The sequence below is a fragment of the Canis lupus genome, chromosome 18 (assembly GCF_048164855.1).
Source record: "Canis lupus baileyi chromosome 18, mCanLup2.hap1, whole genome shotgun sequence".
Classification (NCBI taxonomy): Eukaryota; Metazoa; Chordata; class Mammalia; order Carnivora; family Canidae; genus Canis; species Canis lupus.
In genome coordinates, this window is record NC_132855.1 from 55053553 (window position 1) to 55075681 (window position 22129).

General features: G+C 44.7%; 1 protein-coding gene and 1 long non-coding RNA gene across 2 annotated transcripts in view; both read right to left on the reverse strand.

Moving 5' to 3' along the window:
• LOC140609380 (uncharacterized) overlaps positions 1–19861 on the reverse strand; it is a 223440-nt gene extending 203579 nt beyond the window's left edge. The window contains exons 1-3 of the mRNA XM_072784729.1: positions 19837–19861; positions 19332–19777; positions 18686–18758 (exon numbers count right to left, since the gene is read on the reverse strand). Coding sequence (XP_072640830.1) covers positions 18686–18758; positions 19332–19777; positions 19837–19861 — 544 coding nt within the window. The remainder of the gene's footprint in view (positions 1–18685; positions 18759–19331; positions 19778–19836) is intronic.
• On the reverse strand, positions 4929–16081 carry LOC140609286 (uncharacterized). Its single transcript, XR_012011179.1, has 2 exons — positions 12191–16081; positions 4929–10093 (listed from the first exon to the last, which is right to left on the reverse strand). It is a non-coding gene; the product is annotated as an uncharacterized lncRNA (long non-coding RNA).
• Positions 19862–22129: the final 2268 nt, after the last annotated feature.

A 22129-nucleotide genomic window follows, 5' to 3' on the forward strand; every position in this document is an offset into this window, starting at 1 on the left:
ATGATACAATAAGTGGGGGGGAAAGGCAACTTTCACAGAGTAAATAAAATACTTAGGAATAAATTTAACAACAGAAATATAATCCCACCCATCCACCCCGGGAGGAAAACTTCAAAACATTCCAAAACACAGAAAGACATTTCTTATTTTGGCATTATGAAGTCAACATCAAAAATGTCAAGTTGCCATAGACTAATTTATAAATTTAATGCAATACCCACAAATATACCAACAATTCTTTTTAATGAAGCTAGTAATCGATACTGAACTTCCTATTAAAAAATACACATGCAGGAACAGTCAGGAAAACACCAAAATGCTAGAGGAGAGGACTAGTCCTTCCAGACATTAAATTATATTCTAAAGACTCTATGATGAAGTGTGTTGCTGGCCCAAGAGTAGACAGACAAATCAGTGTGGTAATACAGAAAGTCAAAAACAAGTATGGATGGAACTTTAGTATTGTATTTAAGAAGGGAGCATCTAAAAAATCAAAGGCAAAAACTGACTTTTAATAAATGGTTAAAACAATTGGTTAGCCATCTGGAAAAAGATAAAATTATATCCATACTTCATACCATACACAAGAATAGACTCCAAATGAATCAGGGCTCTAACTGTAAAACTATGAAGCCAAAGTATTACAAGAGAAAAAAATGGTGAATTTTCTCTAACTCTGATATAAGGAAAAGTACACAAAAAGACAGGTAATGTGATTACATAAAAATTTCTAAAAAGCTCTGCATGGCAAGAAAAAAACCATCATCAACCAAATGAGAGAAAATATCTGCATCATATCACAAATAAAGAGCTAATATTCCTAATGTATAAAGAATGCTTAAAATTAAAGAACTACTAGTAATATAGGACAGAAATGTGGGCAAACAACATGAATATACACATACACACGCCCCTTAAACATATGAAAAGATGTTCTATTTCACTAACAAATAGAAATTAAAACTACACGGAGTTGCTGTTTCTCACCCATCAGATTGGCAAAAATTAAACAGCTATAAAAAGTCACTCTTGGCCAGGATTTGGAAAAATAGGCATTCTCCTACAAGAAGAATGGAGACATGACTACTTCTAGTGCTCAAGCAGAGAAAGTGCACAAGGAGGACTCTTCTGTGCCACAAAGTAAGGATATGTCCAAAAAATGATGGGGACCTGTCAATAGGACACTGGAGCCAGCGCCAGGGGCTCCCACTGGCCAAATCCCAGACAACTTGGGCATCAAAATCAGTAATCATGATAAAATAAGAATCAAATAAAAATCGATGAATCAACACCAATATAAATAAATAAGAGCTAACAGAACTCGTTCTCCTTTGTGGGAGAAAAAACAATAAACACATGAAGAGGGAATGATGACATTTTAAATCGCCACTGGGCAAATTTCTTAAGAACAGCCTCACTCAGGCAAGCATCACCCAGGGAGATTCTAAAGCCTAGGATATAGGTTTGAGGAGTAATTAGGATGTGAATTAAAAACACCACTCCATAAGATAGTTATGGTCTGTAAAGCGGGAAAGAGTAATTTTACAGCGGGCAAACCTGGCCTACTGAACCTTAACCAAATGATCAAAATTAAGATCACTGGCTGCGGGACAAACCGATACCGTGTGACTCCAAATATGACGCGCTGAGAACACCAAGTCCCTCACGCTGCATTTCTGCCCAAAGTGCAAAACCTGAATCTAACTGTGAGGAAACTTCAAATAAACCAACACTGAAGGACAGTCTAGAAATAACCGGCTAATACCCTTCAAAAATGTTCGGGTCCTGAAACTCACTCAGACTGAGAAACTGTTCCAGATAAAATAAGATTTTATGCAACATACGACCCCGTATTTTCTTCCTCTAAAAGCATTTTGGGAATTACTGACAGAATCTAACAAAGCTTTGTACTTACGTAATATTATTATATGAGTGTTCATTTCCTGCTTTAAAAAGGAAGAAACTCATTAAGGAGGGGGAAAAGTGAGTGCTGGCCCAGTAAGCATAACCTGGGCTCTAAAGATGGGAAAACATCAGACAAACACGAAATGAGGAAATTTCATTAAAAAAAAAAAAAAAAAAAAAAAGGACAGGTATGATTATATTCTTCAAAATTGTCAATTTGATAAAAGCAAAGAAAAACTGTGAAAATATTCCAGATGAAAGGATATTAAACAGATAGGACAACTAAATAGGATAGATAACCCTTGAGTGGATCTCGTACCACAAGGGAAAAATTGTCACAAAAGACCTTAATAGAACAACTGATAAAATCACAATATGGGGATCCCTAGGTGGCGCAGCGGTTTGGCGCCTGCCTTCGGCCTAGGGCGCGATCCTGGAGACCCGGGATCGAATCCCACATCGGGCTCCCAGTGCATGGAGCCTGCTTCTCCCTCTGCCTGTGTCTCTGCCTCTCTCTCTCTCTCTCTGTGACTATCATAAATAAATAAAAAAAAAAAAAATTAAAATCACAATATGTATAGCAGATTAGATGATAATATTTTAATACAAATTTAGTAAGCAGTAACTGTATGTAAGCAAAAAAAAAATCTCTATTTTTAGGAAATACCCACTGAAATATGTAGAGATAAAGGGTGACGCAATTTCTAACACCCCAAATAACTCAGAAAAAACATATATGTATAACATACATACACTTACATAAGTATAGAGGGCAAGAAATGTGCACAAATGTAAACGGGGAAATGTTAATAGGTGAATCTAAAAATAGCTGTGATTTGCATTAGCTTTGGGGTTTTTTTTGCAACCTTTAAAATTTTTAATGGTCCATTCTCTAAATGAAACTACTCAAAATTATCATAAAGAGCAGTACTCTTCAAAAAAAAAAAAAAAAAAAAAACCTACCCTAAAAGTTAACGCTTAAATATTTTCACAGAAACTGTATTTCCCGGCAGCCCCAGTGGCGCAGCGGTTTAGCGCCGCCTGCAGACCAGGGCGTGATCCTAGAGACCTTGGATCGGGTCCCAAGTCAGGCTCTCTGCATGGAGCCTGCTTCTCCCTCTGCCTATGTCTCTGCCTCTCTCTCTCTCTCTCTCTCTCTCTATGAATAAATAAATAAAATCTTAAAAAAAAAAAAAAACTATTTCCTAAGTGTTCATTTGAGACATGAGAGATGCGGTGTCTCAAAATGACCACGTTATATCCTAAGGAAAACACAAATGGAAAGAAGCTGAAATGTGCAAAAGAAATTCTGTCATGTGTGGCTAAGATCATAAGCTTCTCTAGAGTCAGGCTCTAAGCCCTAAGCTTTCCTACACTTTGATTTTCTCATCTATAAAGTGCGAATAATAGTTCCTATGTCCAAGGGCTATTATGGGATTAATGAAATAACAGAAGAAAAACATCTTAGCAAAATGCCCAACACATGCTAAGCACTTATTATTATTACTATTAAGTCCCCACTGCATTGGAACATAAGGCATTGGGGTCTGTGGTAACTGGAGGAGGATTCCTCCCATTTATCCAGCACCACACTGTAATAAAAAAGTCCTCTGCCAAATTTCAAAGACTTGATGGAAGGATCAGTTGAAGATAGCCAAATGGTCCCCATTTTATTTCTGTGTCCACCAAGTTAAGTTATGAACCAAAGGTTATCCTTTCAAAAAGTCTACAGCTGGCCACAGCACATCTCCCACAGCAAATTAACACACAGGGCATTCAGTCTCCTGAAAGCTTGCTTAGCTTAGCTGGCTGGCTTCATTCAGTCTCACAGTCCCCACGGACTCTGAATGCACTGGTAAAATCAGATTTCTTCACCTGCAAAGTCACACCCTGGGTGCCTGATTGAACAGCGCGGAGTTCTTCTCCTCTGGAAAGCCTGTCCTGGCAATCAGCGGTTTCCCTTCCTGACAGGGATTTAACTACCACTGTTGAAATGTTAACTTTGCAGAAGCATCTATCAAGGGCAAGCTATCCGTCTCTATTAACCACAGGATGCCTAATGGACACTGGGAGCCATTCAACACTGATTAATAAACACTGGCCTTCAAAAGAAAAGGCACTAAGTATCAATCAATAACTTTGTGTTAATCATACAACAGAAAATAAACTGTGGCTGAGTTAACTCTGAAATTAATTTTCACCTTTCATGCAACTTAATTCAGAACACTGTGAAAAAGTTGTTTAAGGATAAATATCACACCAGTTCACTATATAATTATATAAAAACCATCACACAAAAAAATCAATTGCTATCAGGTGGAAATAATTTACTGGTAACATAGTTTTCTGGTATTTACTCAGTAAGGTTCTTTTAACCTTCTTATAATCTTCAAGAATCTGCCTTTAAAAACAAATAAAGAAAAAAGTCAGACATTACTCCTAAATGCTCATTTTCTTTTAGCAGCTTTTTTTTTTAAAGATTTTATTTATTTATTCATGAGAAACACAGAAAGAAAGAGGCAGAGACACAGGCAGAGGGAAAAGCAGACTCCTTGCAGGGAGCCTGATGCGGGACTCGATCCCAGGACTCAAGGATTACTCAACCTGAGCCAAAGGCAGACACTCAACCACTAAGCCACCCAGGTGTCCCTATTAGCAGCTTACTTTTATTTTTATTTATTTATTTTTTAAGATTTTATTTATTTATTCATGAGAGACACAGGCAGAGGGAGAAACAGGCTCCATGCAGGGAGCCTGTCGTGTGACTCAATCCTGGGTCTCCAGGATCACATCCCAGACCAAAGGCGGTGCTAAACCGCTGGGCCACCAGGGCTGCCCTCTTAGCAGCTTTTTAAACACATTTATTTATTTTTTTTATCATCAAAGGTGGCATGTAAATATATATACTTGCAATGCAAATTGTACAAAATTCTCTTCTTATTCCTCATTCTTAGAGGAGGGAAATAGTATCCTTCACCCCAAGAGGGATATATAAACTCCTACTCTTTCTTTGTTTTCTCCTCTGTGCAATTCCCAGACTCCCTGGATATCAGACCCAACCCAAGTGCCTCTTCTCCACACAGCAGCTCCTAAAAACAGGTCTTCTTGCATTATGAAACACCCTTTTCCATTAAGTGGCAGATTTCTCTTCAAAACGGGAAAAGACAAAAACTAGCCCCCATCCTCTTTGTTTCAGGTCTCACTCTCCAAATTTCTTCAGGACAGAAAGAGAAGCATTACCCTATACACACTACAAAGCTAATAGTAATATCAACAAGGAAGTCTAGCTTGCTTATCTTCCTACTTATTTTTGAATTTCACATAGTTCAAACTTCGAAAGTAAAAAAGGATATTGAGGGGAACATCTCGCTATCCTCCGGCTGCTTGCTTCCTTCTCTTTGAGGCATGAAATGTTATGGTCCATTTTATATCCTTTCAGAGATATTATATGTCTATATATATGCAACTATTTATAAATTCTCTTTTTTAAACTCCCTTATGCCTTGTTCTCAAGATTGTATCAAGAATATATTAAAGAATGTATTCAAGAATACAGTATATCAGAATATAATGAGCTTCCTCTATTTTTATGACTACATGTGACTTTTTATTTTTAAAGATCTTATTTATTTATTTAGAGAGAAACCTTGCACGTGAGCGGGAGGAGGGGCAGAGGGAGAGAGAATCTCAAACAGAGTCCCTGCTGAGCACAGAGCCTGACTCAAGGCTCCACCTCATGACCCTGAGATCCTGCCCTGAGCAGAAATCAAGGGTTGGACTCTTAACTGACTAAGCCACTCAGGCACCCCTCTATGTGACTTTTTTAATGTCTACAAACTAGTTTCTATGGCTCCAGTCTCTCGTTCCTTCAATTCATTCAATATACATTGTGCTAGACAGGTCTTCCTGATTTTAAAAACAAAAATAAACCCACATTCCATTCCCAAGTTCAAATATTTTCTATTTATTACACCATGTTATTATCTCAATGCTAAACTTTTTAGGTGTGGTAACTGTATCGTGGTTATAGAGAAAAAAAGTCCTCTTTCGCAGGTATTTGGAGGTGAAATGTCATGGTATCTGAAACTTGTATTCAAGAGTCAAGCAAAATATTATAAATATACCTACCACATGTGATTCAAAACACACATACACAGACCATGAAGGAAAGTACAGAAAAATGTTAACTGACCCATCTACAAGGATATAGGAGTGCTTATAGGATTGTTTTTCTAAAGATTTGAAGTTTTCAGCGTAAAAAGATGGGGTAAAAAGGCTCTGGCACTTTCACAGGTCCCCTCATTTGCCACTTTAAAACATGCAATGGTCATTTCCCAACTCCCAAGCCTCTGTCCTAACCTAGGCCAACAGCATTCCTGCACTCTCTGCCTTAACTCCTGTGGGGTCTTTCCCTACTTCTGCACTCCTCCTCCCCCCTCTCTCTCCTGCCTGGACCTACTCAGGCTACTTTGGGCTACTCAGACATTCACTCATTCATTTCATGGCTGATGCACTGGAGACCTAGCTAGAGGGTAAACATCTAGAGGAAAAAGTTCTTACGGATAATTCTTCCATAATTCCCACAGCACCCAACTCAATGCAATGCACAGGAGAGGTGTTCTAAAGTGTTTAACTGAAAGAATGGGTTTCTTTAAAGCAAAGAAGGGCATGGTAACTACTGCTAAGCAATGCGGGAAGGGGCTCAGAGCTCACAATCACGCTCCTCTTACAAAAGCATCTCCAGTCTCATCTTTTTCTTCAATGCTTTAAGTGACTCTAATCTTTTCTATCCTTCCAGATTGTCACAACTTTCTTCTCTCTGACACAAACAATGCCAGATTATCTTACTAAAAATGGAAAAACCTGTTCCACAACCTCAAATAAAGCAACTCTAGAAATTAGAAGAGCAAAACTCTCCTAAATCTTATTTACATGATATTACTTTATTTTTTATTTGTTTGTTTGAGAGAGAAAGAGCGCAGGTCCGGGATTGGGGGGTAGGTGGGTAGAGGGAAGGAATCTCAAGTAGACCTCCCCCTGACCAGGGAGCCCCCTTCGGGGGGGTGCTCGATCTCACAACCCGGAGATCACGACCTGAGCCAAAATCATAATCAGACACTTACCTGAGTGAGCCACCCAGGTGTCCCTACGTGACATTACTTTCTAACACTGAAACAATTTGAATAAAGCACCTCTCTGTTCTCTAAGGAATATTCCGCACAGTACCCATCTAACAGTCTGAAACTAGGAAAGATTGCCTCTAAATGTGTGTTTACTTCAGTTAACCAAGATGAAGCTAGAGACACTTGAATACAGAAGCAAACCATCATGTCAATTAAGAAAACAATCTATCTAACAACAATATACTTTGGAAAAGTTGATTCAGCAACAGTAAAAATACACAAATGATACCTACTTAAAAAGAACAAGAAAGATGTCTACTCGACATACAAATTGAAATCGCAGAAATGTACAACAGGAAAAATCTAAACCTATTTCATTTTTCTCACCGGAGTACAAGTCACAGCCCTGGAAGGGACCTTAAAGTACAACCATCCATAAACTGGGATCCAGAGAGGTTAAGCACCTCCTCCAATATCTTGTGACTAATAAATTCAAGTCAACCAAGGTTTAGAATGCATACAGTCTTCTCAGAGCTTCTCTGCCCATTTTCCTTCGAAATTTCATGAATTGAACTTTCTGTCCAAAAAAAAAACAGAATGGATAGAGAAGTGGAAGACCTAACTGTGGTCAACTATGCCACTAACCAGACATGTAAAATTAAGTAAACTGTCTTATCTATAAAATAAGAGTCATTAAATTAGCTCTGATGCCCCTAGAGCTAGAATATATTCTGATCCTTGAGAATAGCATAAGTAATTGTTGCATGTTTAATATCCATTGCACTGTCACATTTTTACACCAAACTTTGTCACAGCCCGAACGATTTAAAATCAGACCCAAATATCATCACTGCTTATTAGAAATTTCATAAAATAGAAAAGAACCCTGAAATTCATTTTCTGTATGATTACCATTACCTAAATTTTGGCAGAATGTCCGGCACAAAATTTAAACATCTACGTGAAATATATTTCACATAATACTTCCCATTTAACATGGAATACGCTATGTAAGCAAATTAAACTCTTTAGAGATAGCTTGCACCAGCACAGAATCTTATCAGAGGAAAACTCGTATTTAGCTCCAAGCTGCCATTAGGCTAAAAAAAAGTGCTTGCAGTAACTTCAGGATGTTACCAGGCTATACATACCAGGTATGGCAAAGGAAAAAGACAAAGGTTGAACAGAAGAAAGAAAAAGGAACTCAGAAAGGAAAAAAGAAAAAGACAAAAAGGAAGAAGCAGAGAGAGTACAGAGTACAGAACACAGAAGGAAAAGAAAATGAGGAATGGCCAAAAATGGCTTGTTAGTGTCCCAGGGCCATGGTGTACAAGCACCACACAAGATTTGCAGATAGGTGTCAAACATCTTTAAGCGTTGTTTTCTTTGATTTAGTTCTGGACACAAAGTTTGCCCAAAGAGGACATATTGACTTGGGTCGGCTCCTGGAGTCTAGGTCCAGGATTAGGAGGACTTTAATGCATGGAAAGTGACACAGAAAGTACTGCGATCCAAAATACACTGGACTTTATGAGGACTGCACAGGACCTGACCTGTTCCTGATGAGTAAATCTTTCCAGAGCTTAGATCCCTTAACTCCAAAAGGGCACCATGATCCAAAACGATGTTTTAGCAAGTAATACGTATTTTATACAATTGCGATTCAGTGCTTTCAAATCACTGGTACTCTGCAAAAACAAGAACTATAGTAAGGAGGAGGGCATTTCCAGTCATTCTCAGCGTCTCACTGCCAACGTCTTCCAACAACACTAATGCCCTTCCTGGGTTAAGGGGCTGGGACCACCAGATACAGAATGAGCCCGAGATAAGCCAGGATCTCATATCACCATCACCCTCTCTGACTCACACACACAGGAGCAAATGTTCTTCTGCTATACAGCATGATTCCTTACATGGATAAAATCTTTAAAAAGTAAATCTGTTGTTGGAATGTTTCTGTTGTTGACAATCTCGAATGATCTGCTGTTATTGAAAAATATTCTGTAGATGATATGAAATGACTAAGTAAGGTATTGACTCATTAAACATATGAAGTCCCAAACTGCTAGTTACGTAGTGACAAAGATAAACGGCAAAGAGCAAACATCTACGTACCTTTACAGAAGAATTATATTAGTAGCAGAAAAAAATCTTAATTTTGAACCTTTTAAAAATGGGAGAAAGGGGGATTTTAGTATCTTTTGTCTCGAAAAAAGGAGAAGCCTACAAACAGCAAGCACAATAACTGTTCACTAACTGGCATTAAACAGACCACAGATTTCAAAGATCAAACCCAAAGGCTATGAATGGCATTTTATTTAAAAATACTTATTCACTTGCTGCTATCAAATATCTGCATTTTCAGGCAATAATCCCAAAAAATCAAGAGTCATCACAAATTCTTTTGGGATAGAGCTTGTAAGAATTAGGTATTACACAATTTTGAAAGACTAAAAAAAAAAAAATTGTAAAAGCCGAAGGGTTATGAACAATACTAGGGACAAAACTGATTAAGTAAGTGTTCCTAGGATAGCCATGATTAATCTCTCTGGAAACATAAAGAAACAAAAAAGATAATCATAGATTTTTTTAGAAAATGGACAATATGTGCAATGAATGTATGAGGCATCAATGTAAAAGCAGAAAGCAAAACAATTGTCAGTGGCCTTGACAATGAACAGATACATAGCATGGCGTAGCTGTGAACAACACAACAAAGATTCAGCACTAACAAAAATTCCCTAGAAGTGGGAAACAAGCACTCAAGGTCACACACCATATACAACTTTGCAAGAGAAAGATCGGAGGCAGCACTTTTTTATGAACTGTTCAAGAATTAACAGAAGAATTAAGCAGGTTCCCAGAAACTCTTCTAGTGAACCGTCAAGGAAAGGATTTCTTTAAGGAGCCCAGTGCCTCCACCGTGGAAACAAAAAGCAGCAACGTCTTCCAAATTGGGGTCAACAAGCTTTCCAAACTGGAGTGTTCAGGTTCAATTTTCAGATCTTCCGATGCGGACGGCACAAGTGTGGAGAAGGATGCACTTGAGACTCATTCCTAAGCTTCTGAAGGAAAAAGAAGGCCAGCCACATTGTCAGTATAAAATAAGGAGTCCTGGATCTCCACATCCTGGGTCTGAGAAGCAACACCCCTACTCTGAGACCCCAATCTTGATGAACAGGTACTTTTCAAAAGAGTAAAGTACTCCTGCAAAGGTTTACGATCATGCCACGTGAATAAACTCAATCACAGCATTTTAGGGCCAGAAACACCTTACTCCACACCCAAGGCCTCGTCTTCCTGACAAGCATCCTATGACCTGAGGTTCTGTAGCTAGTAGGAACTAGCATCCAGTGGAAAGACTATGGAAGCACTTAGCATAGTATCCAAAGAGGCAGGTACACACTAATCATTATTAGAGTTAAGAACACCGTTCTACCTTAATATCCTTTCCACCATTAACTAAGTAAAATCAGCTATAGCACAAAACAAAAACTAATGGGACACAGAAGAAGAGAAAAATGTAGAAGCAGATCATGAAGAAAATCGGGGGGGCGGGGGGAAGCGCTTTGGCCAGCCAGAAGCTAGATGCTCGTCTGTGAAAGAAACAGAAATGACAAAGATGGAAGAAAGGAAACTCAAGAGATGTGGGAAGGACAAAGAAAGGTGTTGCCCAGTGTCAGTGTGATTAAATACAAGAAAAAGGTATTAAGTGTCTTAACTCCCTGAGGCACTTTTTTTTTTTTTTTTAATTTTTTTTTATTTATTTATGATAGTCACAGAGAGAGAAAGAGAGGCAGAGAGAGAAGCAGGCTCCATGCACCGGGAGCCCGACGTGGGATTCGATCCCGGGTCTCCAGGATCGCGCCCTGGGCCAAAGGCAGGCGCCAAACCGCTGCGCCACCCAGGGATCCCCCTGAGGCACTTTTAAAAGAGGCTTTTAAAAAGTCCTGGGGGCAGGATCACACCCCCCACTTCCCACTGCTGCTTGGTAAAAACTGGCCCAAGGGCCATCCCCAAGCACTTCTGTCACATAGACTTGCCAAACCCAGCCTCGAACCAAGTCTAAATAATTCAAACCAGTTTCACACATTTAGTTACGAAGATTATGCCACAGATATTTGAGTCAAGAAATGACAAGCAGCAAATGACATGTACCCCTTTCAAAGAAATAAACTTAGTAGGTCAAAATCTAAGGTCCTTTCATGAAATACAGTCTACAATCAATTATACGGATGCTGACTCAACTTTAAGATTTAAGGTTGAATCATTTTATAAAAGTGGTTAGAAAACAAAGAATTTCATGATAAAATTAAAACTAGTAGACGTGGAAAGCTGTGAGATCTCATGGCCTCAGCCCAGATTTGTGGCCTGTGCTACACAAATGATTTGTTTCCTAATCCATAAAACACATCCAGTAATAAACACTGTGTGTGCCTTCCAGGAATTTGATTTAAACAAGATGACCATCATAAAGCAATCTAAGAAAGTAAGCACTGCATGCATCCTGGGCATAACTTTGGAAAGGCATGTGATGTAAGTCAAATAATAGCATCTGGTGATATTCTGAAGCATTTGCCGGAAATGAAAAGGAAAACTTGCTAATTTTATTTTCTAACAAAGAAGCTGTGCTTTTAACTAGTCAACATACACACAAGAAGTCTTAAAACATTTTAAAACCTTAAAACCTTTCATGTTTACCCTCCACTCCCTCACTCTCACCCATTTCTTCTTTTTTATGTCTTCTTGCTCTCAGGTTAAGATTTTTTTTCCCCAAAAAATCTTGCTATTCTTTCTTCTCCAATAAATTCACTCCCACTAAGATGTATTGTCAAGCCTCACTTCAACTCACCTCAGATCTGGAGTCCATCTGACTCTTGGCACCTGGGAGTCTAGTTTCATCTGGAATGCTTCCAGAGCACCACCTGTTGGACTGCCTTAGAATCTCTATCAACCCCCTCACCCCAACCACCAAAATAGACACACACTCTGGGTAAGAACAGTACACGTGCTCTGTAAGGGTTGCTTTAAGATATCTCCTACTATCTCCACAGACTTCCTACCAGATTCCAGCCCAAAAGGCCCTTCACTTACAAACTGCAGAGCCTCTACTCTTCCTCAACGTCCCGAAAACCGGGAATGGCCATGCCATGACAACTTACTCTCCATCCCCCTGATGGGCACCTTCTTTGGGCAACCGTGCCTCTTCTGGAAAGCAGTCAACTTCAGGGGGCATCCAGGTTCACACTATCGCTCTACATGAATTCAAGCCCACAGAGTTGTAATTAGGAAAGGAATTACATCTCATAAACAACATTTTATTTAATGAGCTCCCAACTACGTAATACACTACATCATACCCTGTAGCTATTAAATGGCACTTGGTTAGATATGATAGAACATTCGAGTTTAAGAAACAGTGTGTAGTTCTTTCCTTTAGTAACACAAGCAATATTTCAATATAATTTACCTGAAGACCTTGACTACTAGGTAGGGATAGCCAATCTGAGTTTTAACAGACCCAAAGGTTTTGCAAAATATGTGGAATTCTTAAGAAACTCTCAAAATAAAATTTAATCCATTTTAAACTTTTACCACTCAGTTCGTCATATGGCAATCTTTAATCAATAGGATGCTGCAGAAATCAAATGGAAGGTGCTGCCACTGCAAAAGGAACAAAACAGGCACAAAAACTTTGTAAAACTTTACAAGAGATGACATGATCGAGTGGTCCTCAAAATATGGTCCTCTGACCAGCATCAGCATCTCCTGGAAACTTGCAAAAAATACAGATCATTAACTAGCCCCAGACCTGCTGAGTCAGAAACTCCAGCAATCTGGGTTTAAGAAGCCCTTGGGTGCTAAAGTTTGGGAACCCCTGAGATCAGGGGATCCACCCATTCCACTGAGGAGAAAGAAACGAAGCCAGGAACTTCCCTCAATTCTGACACCAAGTTAGTGACCAAGGTCACCAGAGACAGTTCTCAATAAACCTAAAATAATTCTTTACCTATACATCTCAATCCAAGTGGTCCAGTCGGATCTTCCAGCCAAATACACCTTGATCTTCTGCAATATGAATTCTTACATTATTGTATATAGACAGACACATACAAATTCTTTTGCCTTGAGTAGATTATATTTAATATCTAAAACAGGGTTTTGGGTCAAGTCCCACATCAGATTCCTTGCAGGGAGCCTGCTTCTCCCTCTGCCTATCTCTCTGTGTCTCTCATGAATAAGTTTTTTTAAAAATCTTAAAAATAATAGTTAGTTTAAAGGAAACTAACTATTTAAACTAAAGTTTAAAATAGTTTAAAGGAAAGTTTCACATTACTGACGTCTGCACAACTCAAATCTCGCGGACTTTTTTATTTAATTAGTAGGTTTGGTTAACTTCTGTTGCCGATAGCAGAGGTGAGTTTTGTCCAGTTATGGTCATGTTTTGGTTTGGTTTTGAGGATCAGCAGCAGGATTTATGGAACATGTGGTTAATAGTTTTGGAGCTTCCTGCCACCAACATTACCATCAAAGAGGTTCACACCAAATGCATGTGAAGAGCAATCGTAAAGGACTAGGAGGCTAGAAACTGCTGAAAGAGAAAGTAACCTTCCCCATCAAAAAAGAAACTTCACATTTTATCTTGGAGTGTATCATATGATTTTTTTAAAAAAACAATAGGTTTACAGGGTGCCTGGATGGCTTAGTTAAGCGGTTGCCTTCAGCTCAGGTGATGGTCTCCAGGTCCTGGGATCCAGCCCCATATCCGAGTTCAGGGGGAAGTCTGCTTCTCCCTCTCTCTCTGCCTCTCCCCCTGTTCATATGCTCTTTCTCTCTCAAATAAATAAAAGCTTAAAAAAAAACACAGTAGATTTATATTTTCAATTATGTTTTAAATACACTAGTATAAAACCAGTTTTCATTTGTGGAAACATACGAGCAGAATGAGAGGAAGCTAGCCTGCGTCCTAGGCATGAGGACAGGCCTATAATCCAGCCACAAGTCATACCACACGGCAGGTGAGTCTGATGCAGAGCACCGAGAACAGCCTTGCCACCTTCTACAAGCACTTGACCACATATCAGGCTCTGTCATCAACCCACCAATACAGCCCCCACCGCATGAAGTGAAACCTACAATTTCTGGCCTTAAGGTTCTCATTCTGAACAGATGTTTGATGTCTATGGTACCTTTCTACATAAATATGTCAAAGTCTAGTAGAGGTTATCTGTACAAATCTAAACATCTGTTTCTATTTACATTTTTAAATATCCCCTTTGAGAAATTTATAACTTGGGTGTTAGGATTACCACAGACTGAGATTTAGAGATTTAAGAAATAAATGTTTCCGTTCCTGTTTCTCCTGTTGAAGCTCTTTTCTCAGTGTCATGCCATACTAGAGAGATTTTGACAACTCTTTTCAGACTCTATTAACATACATAATTACCTTCCATTTTACAAACCAAATTTTCTAACATCACTCAGTGTGTGATTTTAGTTCTCTGAAGAAGAATCCCGGACAAGTGCACAAGGTAATACACGTAACTCCTTCCATCTGATTGACACTTCCAACTCTCTGTGTGACCTGAGCCCCAAATCTTCTTTTGGCTTTATTTTTCTGTTATCAATAAAGGGTAAGAAGTCCTGCTACCTATCTTATGGGGAAGAAATCAAGTCACTGAAACAGAAGAACAGTAAATTCAGGGTAGTTACTGTTACTGGGCCCCACCTTCAGCTCTGCAATATACCTTCTGAAGCTAAACTAGAGGGGTTAAATCACTCATACATTCATTCAACAAATACTGATATGCACTTGCTATGTGTCAGGCACTGTACAAGGCACGGGGGCGGGGGGTAGAGGTGGGTAGTGATGGCCACTGAGACAAATGCAGAGCCTGCTCCTTCACAATACATCTTTGAGAAATACTGAATAAGCTAAAGGACTTTCATTTAAGTTTACAGGCTAAGGGCCCACTGGACTTACAGCTACTCCTAATTATAATTCATACATTCATAATCAATCTACTTCTTAAAATAAAAAAAGGAAAACCACACAAATTACATGAAAAGTTCACAAAACACACAGACAAATGCTTCGTAATACAAAGGCCTCACATAGGTCAAAGGTATCACTCGATAAATACCTTGGAATCTATAAACCGGACGCACAGTGTCAGGCCCTAGAAAAGGAATCAAGATTTTTCTTTTAAAGGCAGAATAACCTTAGCCTAACCGTTCACCTGTCAAGTACCAGACTTAGCCATAAGGAAATCCTCCATAACTGTGCTGTCCAACAGTAGCCACTTGCCACGGGTGGCTATTTACACTGAAATCAATTAAAAACTCAGTTCCTATGTCACCCTAGCCACATTTAAACTGCCCAAGTGGAGCAGGGAGCCCCGGTAGCTCAGCCGTTTAGCGCCGCCTTCAGTCCAGAGCCTCATCTGGAGATGCAGGATCAAGCCCCACGTCAGGCTCCCTGCATGGAGCCTGCTTCTCCCTCTGTCTGTGTCTCTGCCCCTCTCTCTCATGAATAAATAAATAAAATATTTTTTAAAAAAATAAGTAAACTGCCCAAGTGGCTAGTGGCTATCACTTATAGTTCTTATAAATCATTTCTATCATTTCAGAAAGCTCCACAAGAAGTGTTGCTCTACCAATACCCTGTAATACCAAATCCAAAAATTGCAATGACACGAAATGTGATTAAACATCTGTACTCTGCTATGGTATGTAAAATATGTCCATCTGTAACGCAGTGCCACTTCCTCCTTCCTAAACAAGCTCAAAAGTGATAATGTAGAGCATCCGTCCCAGTGTACAGGAGTAACCATGAAAATTCACGCTGTCCAATTGGCCAGCTAAGAATGAAATTGGGAAACAAGTGAAAAAGCAATTACATTTTGCCCCTTCCACCCTATTCCTTTTATAATAACGCATCCAGAATATTCTGTATTCTCTGTTCAAGGATGTGTGCTTTGAGCCTAAATGCCAGTAGCAGAGGAGGAGAAGACAGTTAAAAATGAAGATGGGTGGGCAGCCCCGGTGGCTCAGCGGTTTAGTACCTGCCTTCGGCCCAGGGCGTGATCCTGGAGACCCGGGATCGAGTCCCACGTCGGGCTCCTTGCATGGAGCCTGCTTCTCCCTCTGCCTGTATACCTGCCTCTCTCTATCTGTTGCTCGAATAAACAAAATCTTTAAAAAAAAAAAAAAAATGAAGATGAGTGACACAGGCAAACACCACATATAACACAATACAAATTCAATCCAGACCAAAGCAGTAAACTTAAATGCGTACCATGTCCCAGTGATATACAGACACGTAATCACTACTCCCATCTTTGACAAGCTGAGATTAGTAGGAGTGTCCAACGTGTAAACAAAAATGACAGGACATGTTGTAACAAGCGCAGCGACACAAGGAGAGTATTTATTTTAACCGTTTTCTGAGAAGAAACGGAGAAATTTCCTAAAGAACGTAGTATACTCAAGAAGCAGAGGAACGACCTATGCAGAGGTATGCAAAGGAGCCACATCTGGTTTAAGCAATGCTGGATAAAAGTGGCTCTGATGGTTAAGAAAGATGGGGATGACGGAAAAAGAGAGATTATTTCCACGCCAGACTTATAGCATTCATATTTGTATCAGCCTTGCCTCTGTGGATCTATGAACCTGCCTCAAACAAACTGCAAGGAATGTGAAAACCAAACCCTAAAGTTTGATAATATACCTCTGTCTGCTAGATAGCTAACAATACTAGACAAAACGGCCAGTAGGAACCTGAAGGACTTCTGTGGCTGCTCATGAAAATCCCTGGAAGATGCTGGCATCTTCTGGACATTTCACTTGACCCCTATCCCTGTGCTCGAGTCTTTAAAAACTTCCATAGAATCTGTTCTCTCCATATGACTAGGCTTCCCTCACCACCACCCCCTTCCACAATAAATGTCATGTAATAGCCTACAGGCCTAAACGAGTTCACTAAGTGATTCTCCTCCCTTCCATATAAGCAAAACTTTGCAGATAGAACTCCATACATAAATACATGCACGTAAACTCCAGAGCTAGTCAGCAAACATACGAGGGTTCCCATCCACACAAGCACGTGGCCCTTAAGTAAGGTGACAGGTCCAGTGCAGCATATGCCACGGTCCAAAGTATGAAGTCTGGAGTCAGCCTCCCTGGGTCCTAGTCAGGGATCGTCACTGACCAACTTTTATTTTTCTTCCTGAATTTCAATTTCCCAACCGTAAAATGGGGATGTCAATATTCCATCAAGCATCTGTAACTGCGTAGCCACGATGCCAACACACGATGACCCTTCTAGCGACAGAGGAGTGCGTGTTGACTATTTTCACTGCTTCATCCCTGACGAGGGATGGGTCCACAACCAAGTCTTTCATCAAGCTGCCTACCTCTGTAAATTCTCAATCCTGCGTGTGACCCTGTGTCAACAATACCAAGGGAGCTTTTCTCCTAAATACTCACTTAAGTCCCAGGCCCTATCTGGATTTAGGTCCAATTGTTCTGGGGCAGGGCCAGGCACCGGAGTTCCTTCTACAGCTCTCAAGTTGTTTATAATTTGCAGCCGGAGTTAAGAACCACACACAGACCTCCGTGCGCTCCCAGGAACGCCCAGGGCGGTGAGGTCTCTCTCGCTGGGTCTCTCGCCACCGCGGCGCGGGCTCCCCGCAGCGCGGACCAGGCCCGCCCGGAGGCTCTGACGACGAGCCCCAAGCGCGGGGGGATTCACACCCACGTCCGAACGCGGCGCACGCGGCAGCGGCTCCCACGAAGCCCACCAGACAGACGCGGCCCCGACGCCGGCACCACCGGGGTCCGCGCGGGGCAAACGCCCCCCGCCCCCGCCCCCGCCCCCGCCCCGCGGGCGACGAGCCCTCCGGACGCCTGCGTCACCGCGCCCTCGCCTCCGCGCCCCGGCCCCCTCCCGCCCACGGCACGTGACTCGACACGCGCCAGCTGCACGCGGGCTCCATCAAAACAAAAACAGAGGAGGCCGGGCGGCGGGGCGGCGGGGCGGGGGCGGGGGCGGCCGGCGGGGCGGGGGCGGCCGGGCGGCGGGCGCGCCCCCGCCGCCACTGCCCAGCGCCGCGCCCGCGCCTCCGCCGCTCCGGGCGCCGCCGGCCGCGCGCCCCGGCAGGCCGGGGGCGGGAGGGCAGAGGGCGCCACCCTGTTTACAGCCGCCGCTCGGGCCCGGGGACCCCGCCCGGAAACGGTGTCCCGGGAGAGGCCCGCGAAGTGCGCAGCCACCCGCGCCCGGGACGCCGGCTCGGCGGGGGAGGCGCCCGGCCCGGCCGCCGCTCGGAATAACCCCGTCGCCACGGCTCCGGTCGGGCGGCGCGAGCCTCCGCTCCTCCGCCGCCCGCCGCCCGCCGCCCACGAGCTGCCGCGTCCGCCCCCGGCACGACTGCGCCACGCACTTGCCTCGCGTCTCCCGGCTGCGGCTCCCGCCGACCCCCCTCACGCGGCCGCCGCCTCCCGGCCAGGCGCTCCCCGCCGACGAGGGCTCGCACCCCGCGGGACGCCGCCGCTGCCGGGGCCGCCCGGGGCTGGGGCGGGGGGTGGCGGCCACGAGCTGTCGGAAGCCGCGTCTCCCAGGACGAGGCTCACCCGCACCCTCAAACATCCCCACTCACCCTGCAGCCTCGCCGCGAGCTGAATCGGTACACAAAACGGGAGGGGTGGGGCGTAACGTCTTGATCTTTCTCCCTATTTTGCAAAAAAAAAAAAAAAAAAAATTAAGACGCAGCTCTGCACGCACGTCGTCCCACCAGACCAAGACTCACAGAATAGAGATGCCCACCACACACCTGCTACGCCACCAGCCCTCGTCAACCTGAGACCCTCCCAGCAGCCGGCCCGCAGGAAGCCGCGCCGGGGCGGGGCGCTCGGGTCCCCAAGGCGGGGCGGGGCGGGGCGGGGCGCGGCGAGGGGGCTCGCAGCCCGCGGCCCTCCCGGAGCGCCGGCCCCCGCCCCCGCCCCCGCCCCCGCCCCGCCGCCCCCGCCGCCCCCGCCGCATCCTGCGCCCCCCGCGAGGCGGCCGCCGCCGGAGGCCGGGGTGCCCAGGCGCTTTCCGCCTTCAGGACGCAGGCCCCGCGCCCCCCGTGCGGACCCTCCCCCGCCGCCCGGCTCCCGGCCGGCAGCAAAGCCGGGGCGGGTGGGAGAACCCGGCGAGCGCTCTCCGGCTTCGGGAGGTCGGTCTCCGCCGAGCGAAGAGGTGGGATCTCGAAATGGAAACAGTCTCCCCTCCCTCCCCCCTCCTCCTCCTCCTCTTCTGTTTACCTCAAGTTTGAATTTTATCTGCGCAACATTAGCTGGAATGCGGACATTGAAAACACTCTCTCTCTCTCTCTCTCTCTCAACCCGGCAGCAGCTCCGGAGGAGCCATGTGGCATCCAGCCACCTCAAAGGGGAAAAAAGTGCTCTTAGCAACACAAACATGGCGAGATGGCCTCGGCGTTCCCGGCCACCGCCACAAGCCCTACCTTCCTCCCTGCCCGGCTCGCGATCACCCCGGCCGAGACCCGCGGCCGCTTCCGGGGGAGGCCGGGGCCCGCGGAGCCCGAGGGTGGGACCGCCGGGCGTGCGGAGGGGAAATCGCCGAGTCCCCGGCGGCCGGGTCTCCGCGGGACCCCCCGGCCCGGCCGCGCCGACCCCGCCGACCCCGCCGACCCCGCCGGCCCCGCCGGCCCCCGCCGGCCCGGCCCTCCCCACCCTCCAGAACTTACCTGGGGGCGGAACGCACGCTGCCGCTCCCTTCCCCGTCTCCTGCCTCTTCCAGGGCGACACGCGAGGAGGAAAATGATGCGCATGTATGTCTGTGGAGCGTATTCTTCTAGAATTTCCCTCTGAGCGTCACGAGGAGCGATGGAGGCTCCGGAGACAGGTGCGGCGGTGGCCGAGGCTGCCGGCTGAAAGTTGTGCCCGCGGCGGCGGCGGCGGCGGCGGCGGCGGCGGCGGCGGGGTCCCCGGGGTCCCCGGGGCCGGCGCTGAGGACCCCGTCCCCCTGCCCCCGGCGTCGCCCGCTTCGGGCAGGCTCTGCTGCGCGCGGCTCGGCTGCAGGGGAGGTGGCGTAGTTTCTCTTCCTCCCACCTCTTCTCACTCACTTGTTTTTGTAGCCGTGGGCTCCCCGAATGCTTTCCTCTCCACAATGTTGTTTCATTATATCATGTCCATCATGTGACACCGGAGAGGCCTCTCTATGGAAACTTAAAGGGGCTCCCACGTGACTGCAGCAGCAACAACAGCAGCGGCGGCAGGAGTGGCGGCGGCGGCGGCGGCGGCCGCAGCGTTCCTGCCTCCACCCACCGGGAGCCCCTCGCAGCATCCCGAAGGGGCTTCTGGAGCTGCACAAGCCCAGATGCGGGAGCCACAGCACCCGCGAGCCGCGGCGTCTGTGCGTGCGCGTAGCCTTGCCTCGTTACATAGGAAACCGAACAGAAGGAGCGTCCTCAAATCCTTTCCTACAGTCGCAAAACCCACGCTCTGCTAAAATGACATTTCGTGGCTCCTACTTTATTTTCCCCAGGAGCAGTGAGTTTTCTACCGAGGCTGACTACATTTTTACAAAGTCAAAAAAGCAAAGCCGGATTCCTCTCTTCGAGTTTGGGCCAGCTCTCCGGTAGAAGAGAAATGACAAAAACAATAATAACAGAAATAGCATCAAGCATCTGACACATAATTACCATCACCACCAGCTTTAAAGCTCTCTGGAATTACATTCCTCCCGTAACCGTTGATGATGCTTGCAGGAGAGGCTAAATGCAATGCAGTTTTTCTCTTCTGCGGCTATATTAGGGCTTTGTTGCTGACAACAGTAAAAACTTGTTTGTGTCAGGAAGTGAGGTACGAAGATATGACCTGGAAGGTACAGACAAAACCAAAGTGGCAGTTTTTGCATTACTTCTCTGACCACATTCTTTCAAATGGTGAGACGCAGCTGGTTTGCTGTAAAATACGTAGCATGTGTTTTGGTGGGAAATAAAATAATCACAAAAACACATGTTTTCCCTAATCATACTGCACATGCTAGACACTAAAAACTAACTATATGTATCTACGCGTGTATGGGTGAGTATAAAGAGAAAGAAAAAAAGCAGGGGCATTTTTTTTTTTTTTAGGATAGTTTCAGCCAGTAATTTTGTCATCGTTTCCAGTGCGTTTAACTGAAACATTTAACAAACACTCTGAAAGACTTATTATTCATGTCCAGTGTTGTGTGGAAGCCCTAACTTCAGTTTTGGGTGCCCACAGTATTACTGAATCACAACCCCTGTATGTGCTTACGTCTTAAATCTCCAATCTCTGCCTCAAAGTTTTTGTGGACCATGGAGATTTTATGCTCTAAGGCTAAGCGAAGCAGCTATTTCTACGCTTTAGTTCATGCTTTTCCATTTATAAGGAAAACTCCCTGCGTGTACTGGCGAATTATGAAAAACTTCTCAGGAAACTAAAGGGTGGTATTAGAAGATCATCCTTTCCTCTGGCTTTGCCTCGACTCTGTCTCCTTCCACCTCATCAGCCATGATGAATGATTCTCCACTACATCTCTTCTAATGCCCCCAATTTTTACCTTCCTATCTAATGCCTAATTCTCCCATCCCTTTCCCTTCTTGGGTCCTTGCCTCCCAATTCAGCCCCCGTGTACTCCCAGTGCCGCCGGGGTACTTCGCTCAGGCCTCCCCCAGCACTCCCTTCCCAGTCCTCCTGGCCCTGAGGCTCCCCCCACCCCACCCCCTTCCCGGCTCCGGCTCCCTTCTCGGCAACTCTCCCTCCTTACCTCTCTTTGACCTCCTTTATTCTCCTTCACAGACTGGCCCTTGACTTCTCGGCCTCTTCTTTCCCTTCTTTTCCTGCAATGTCCTGCCCCTATTGGGGTCTCTCCTTCGCACCCTTCTCTCGGGGTCCCATCCCTTCTGACGCCAAACCCCAGCATTCCTCCACGGCTCGGCCTGGTCGGCTTTCGCCTGATTTGGTTCCCGTGCCCCTGGGCTGGGAAACAAGTGTGCGGTGCCGAGTGGGGGCAAGCACCCCCCGCGGCCGTGGCCCCTGCCTCGCCCCCCTCCGCCCCTCCCGAGTCC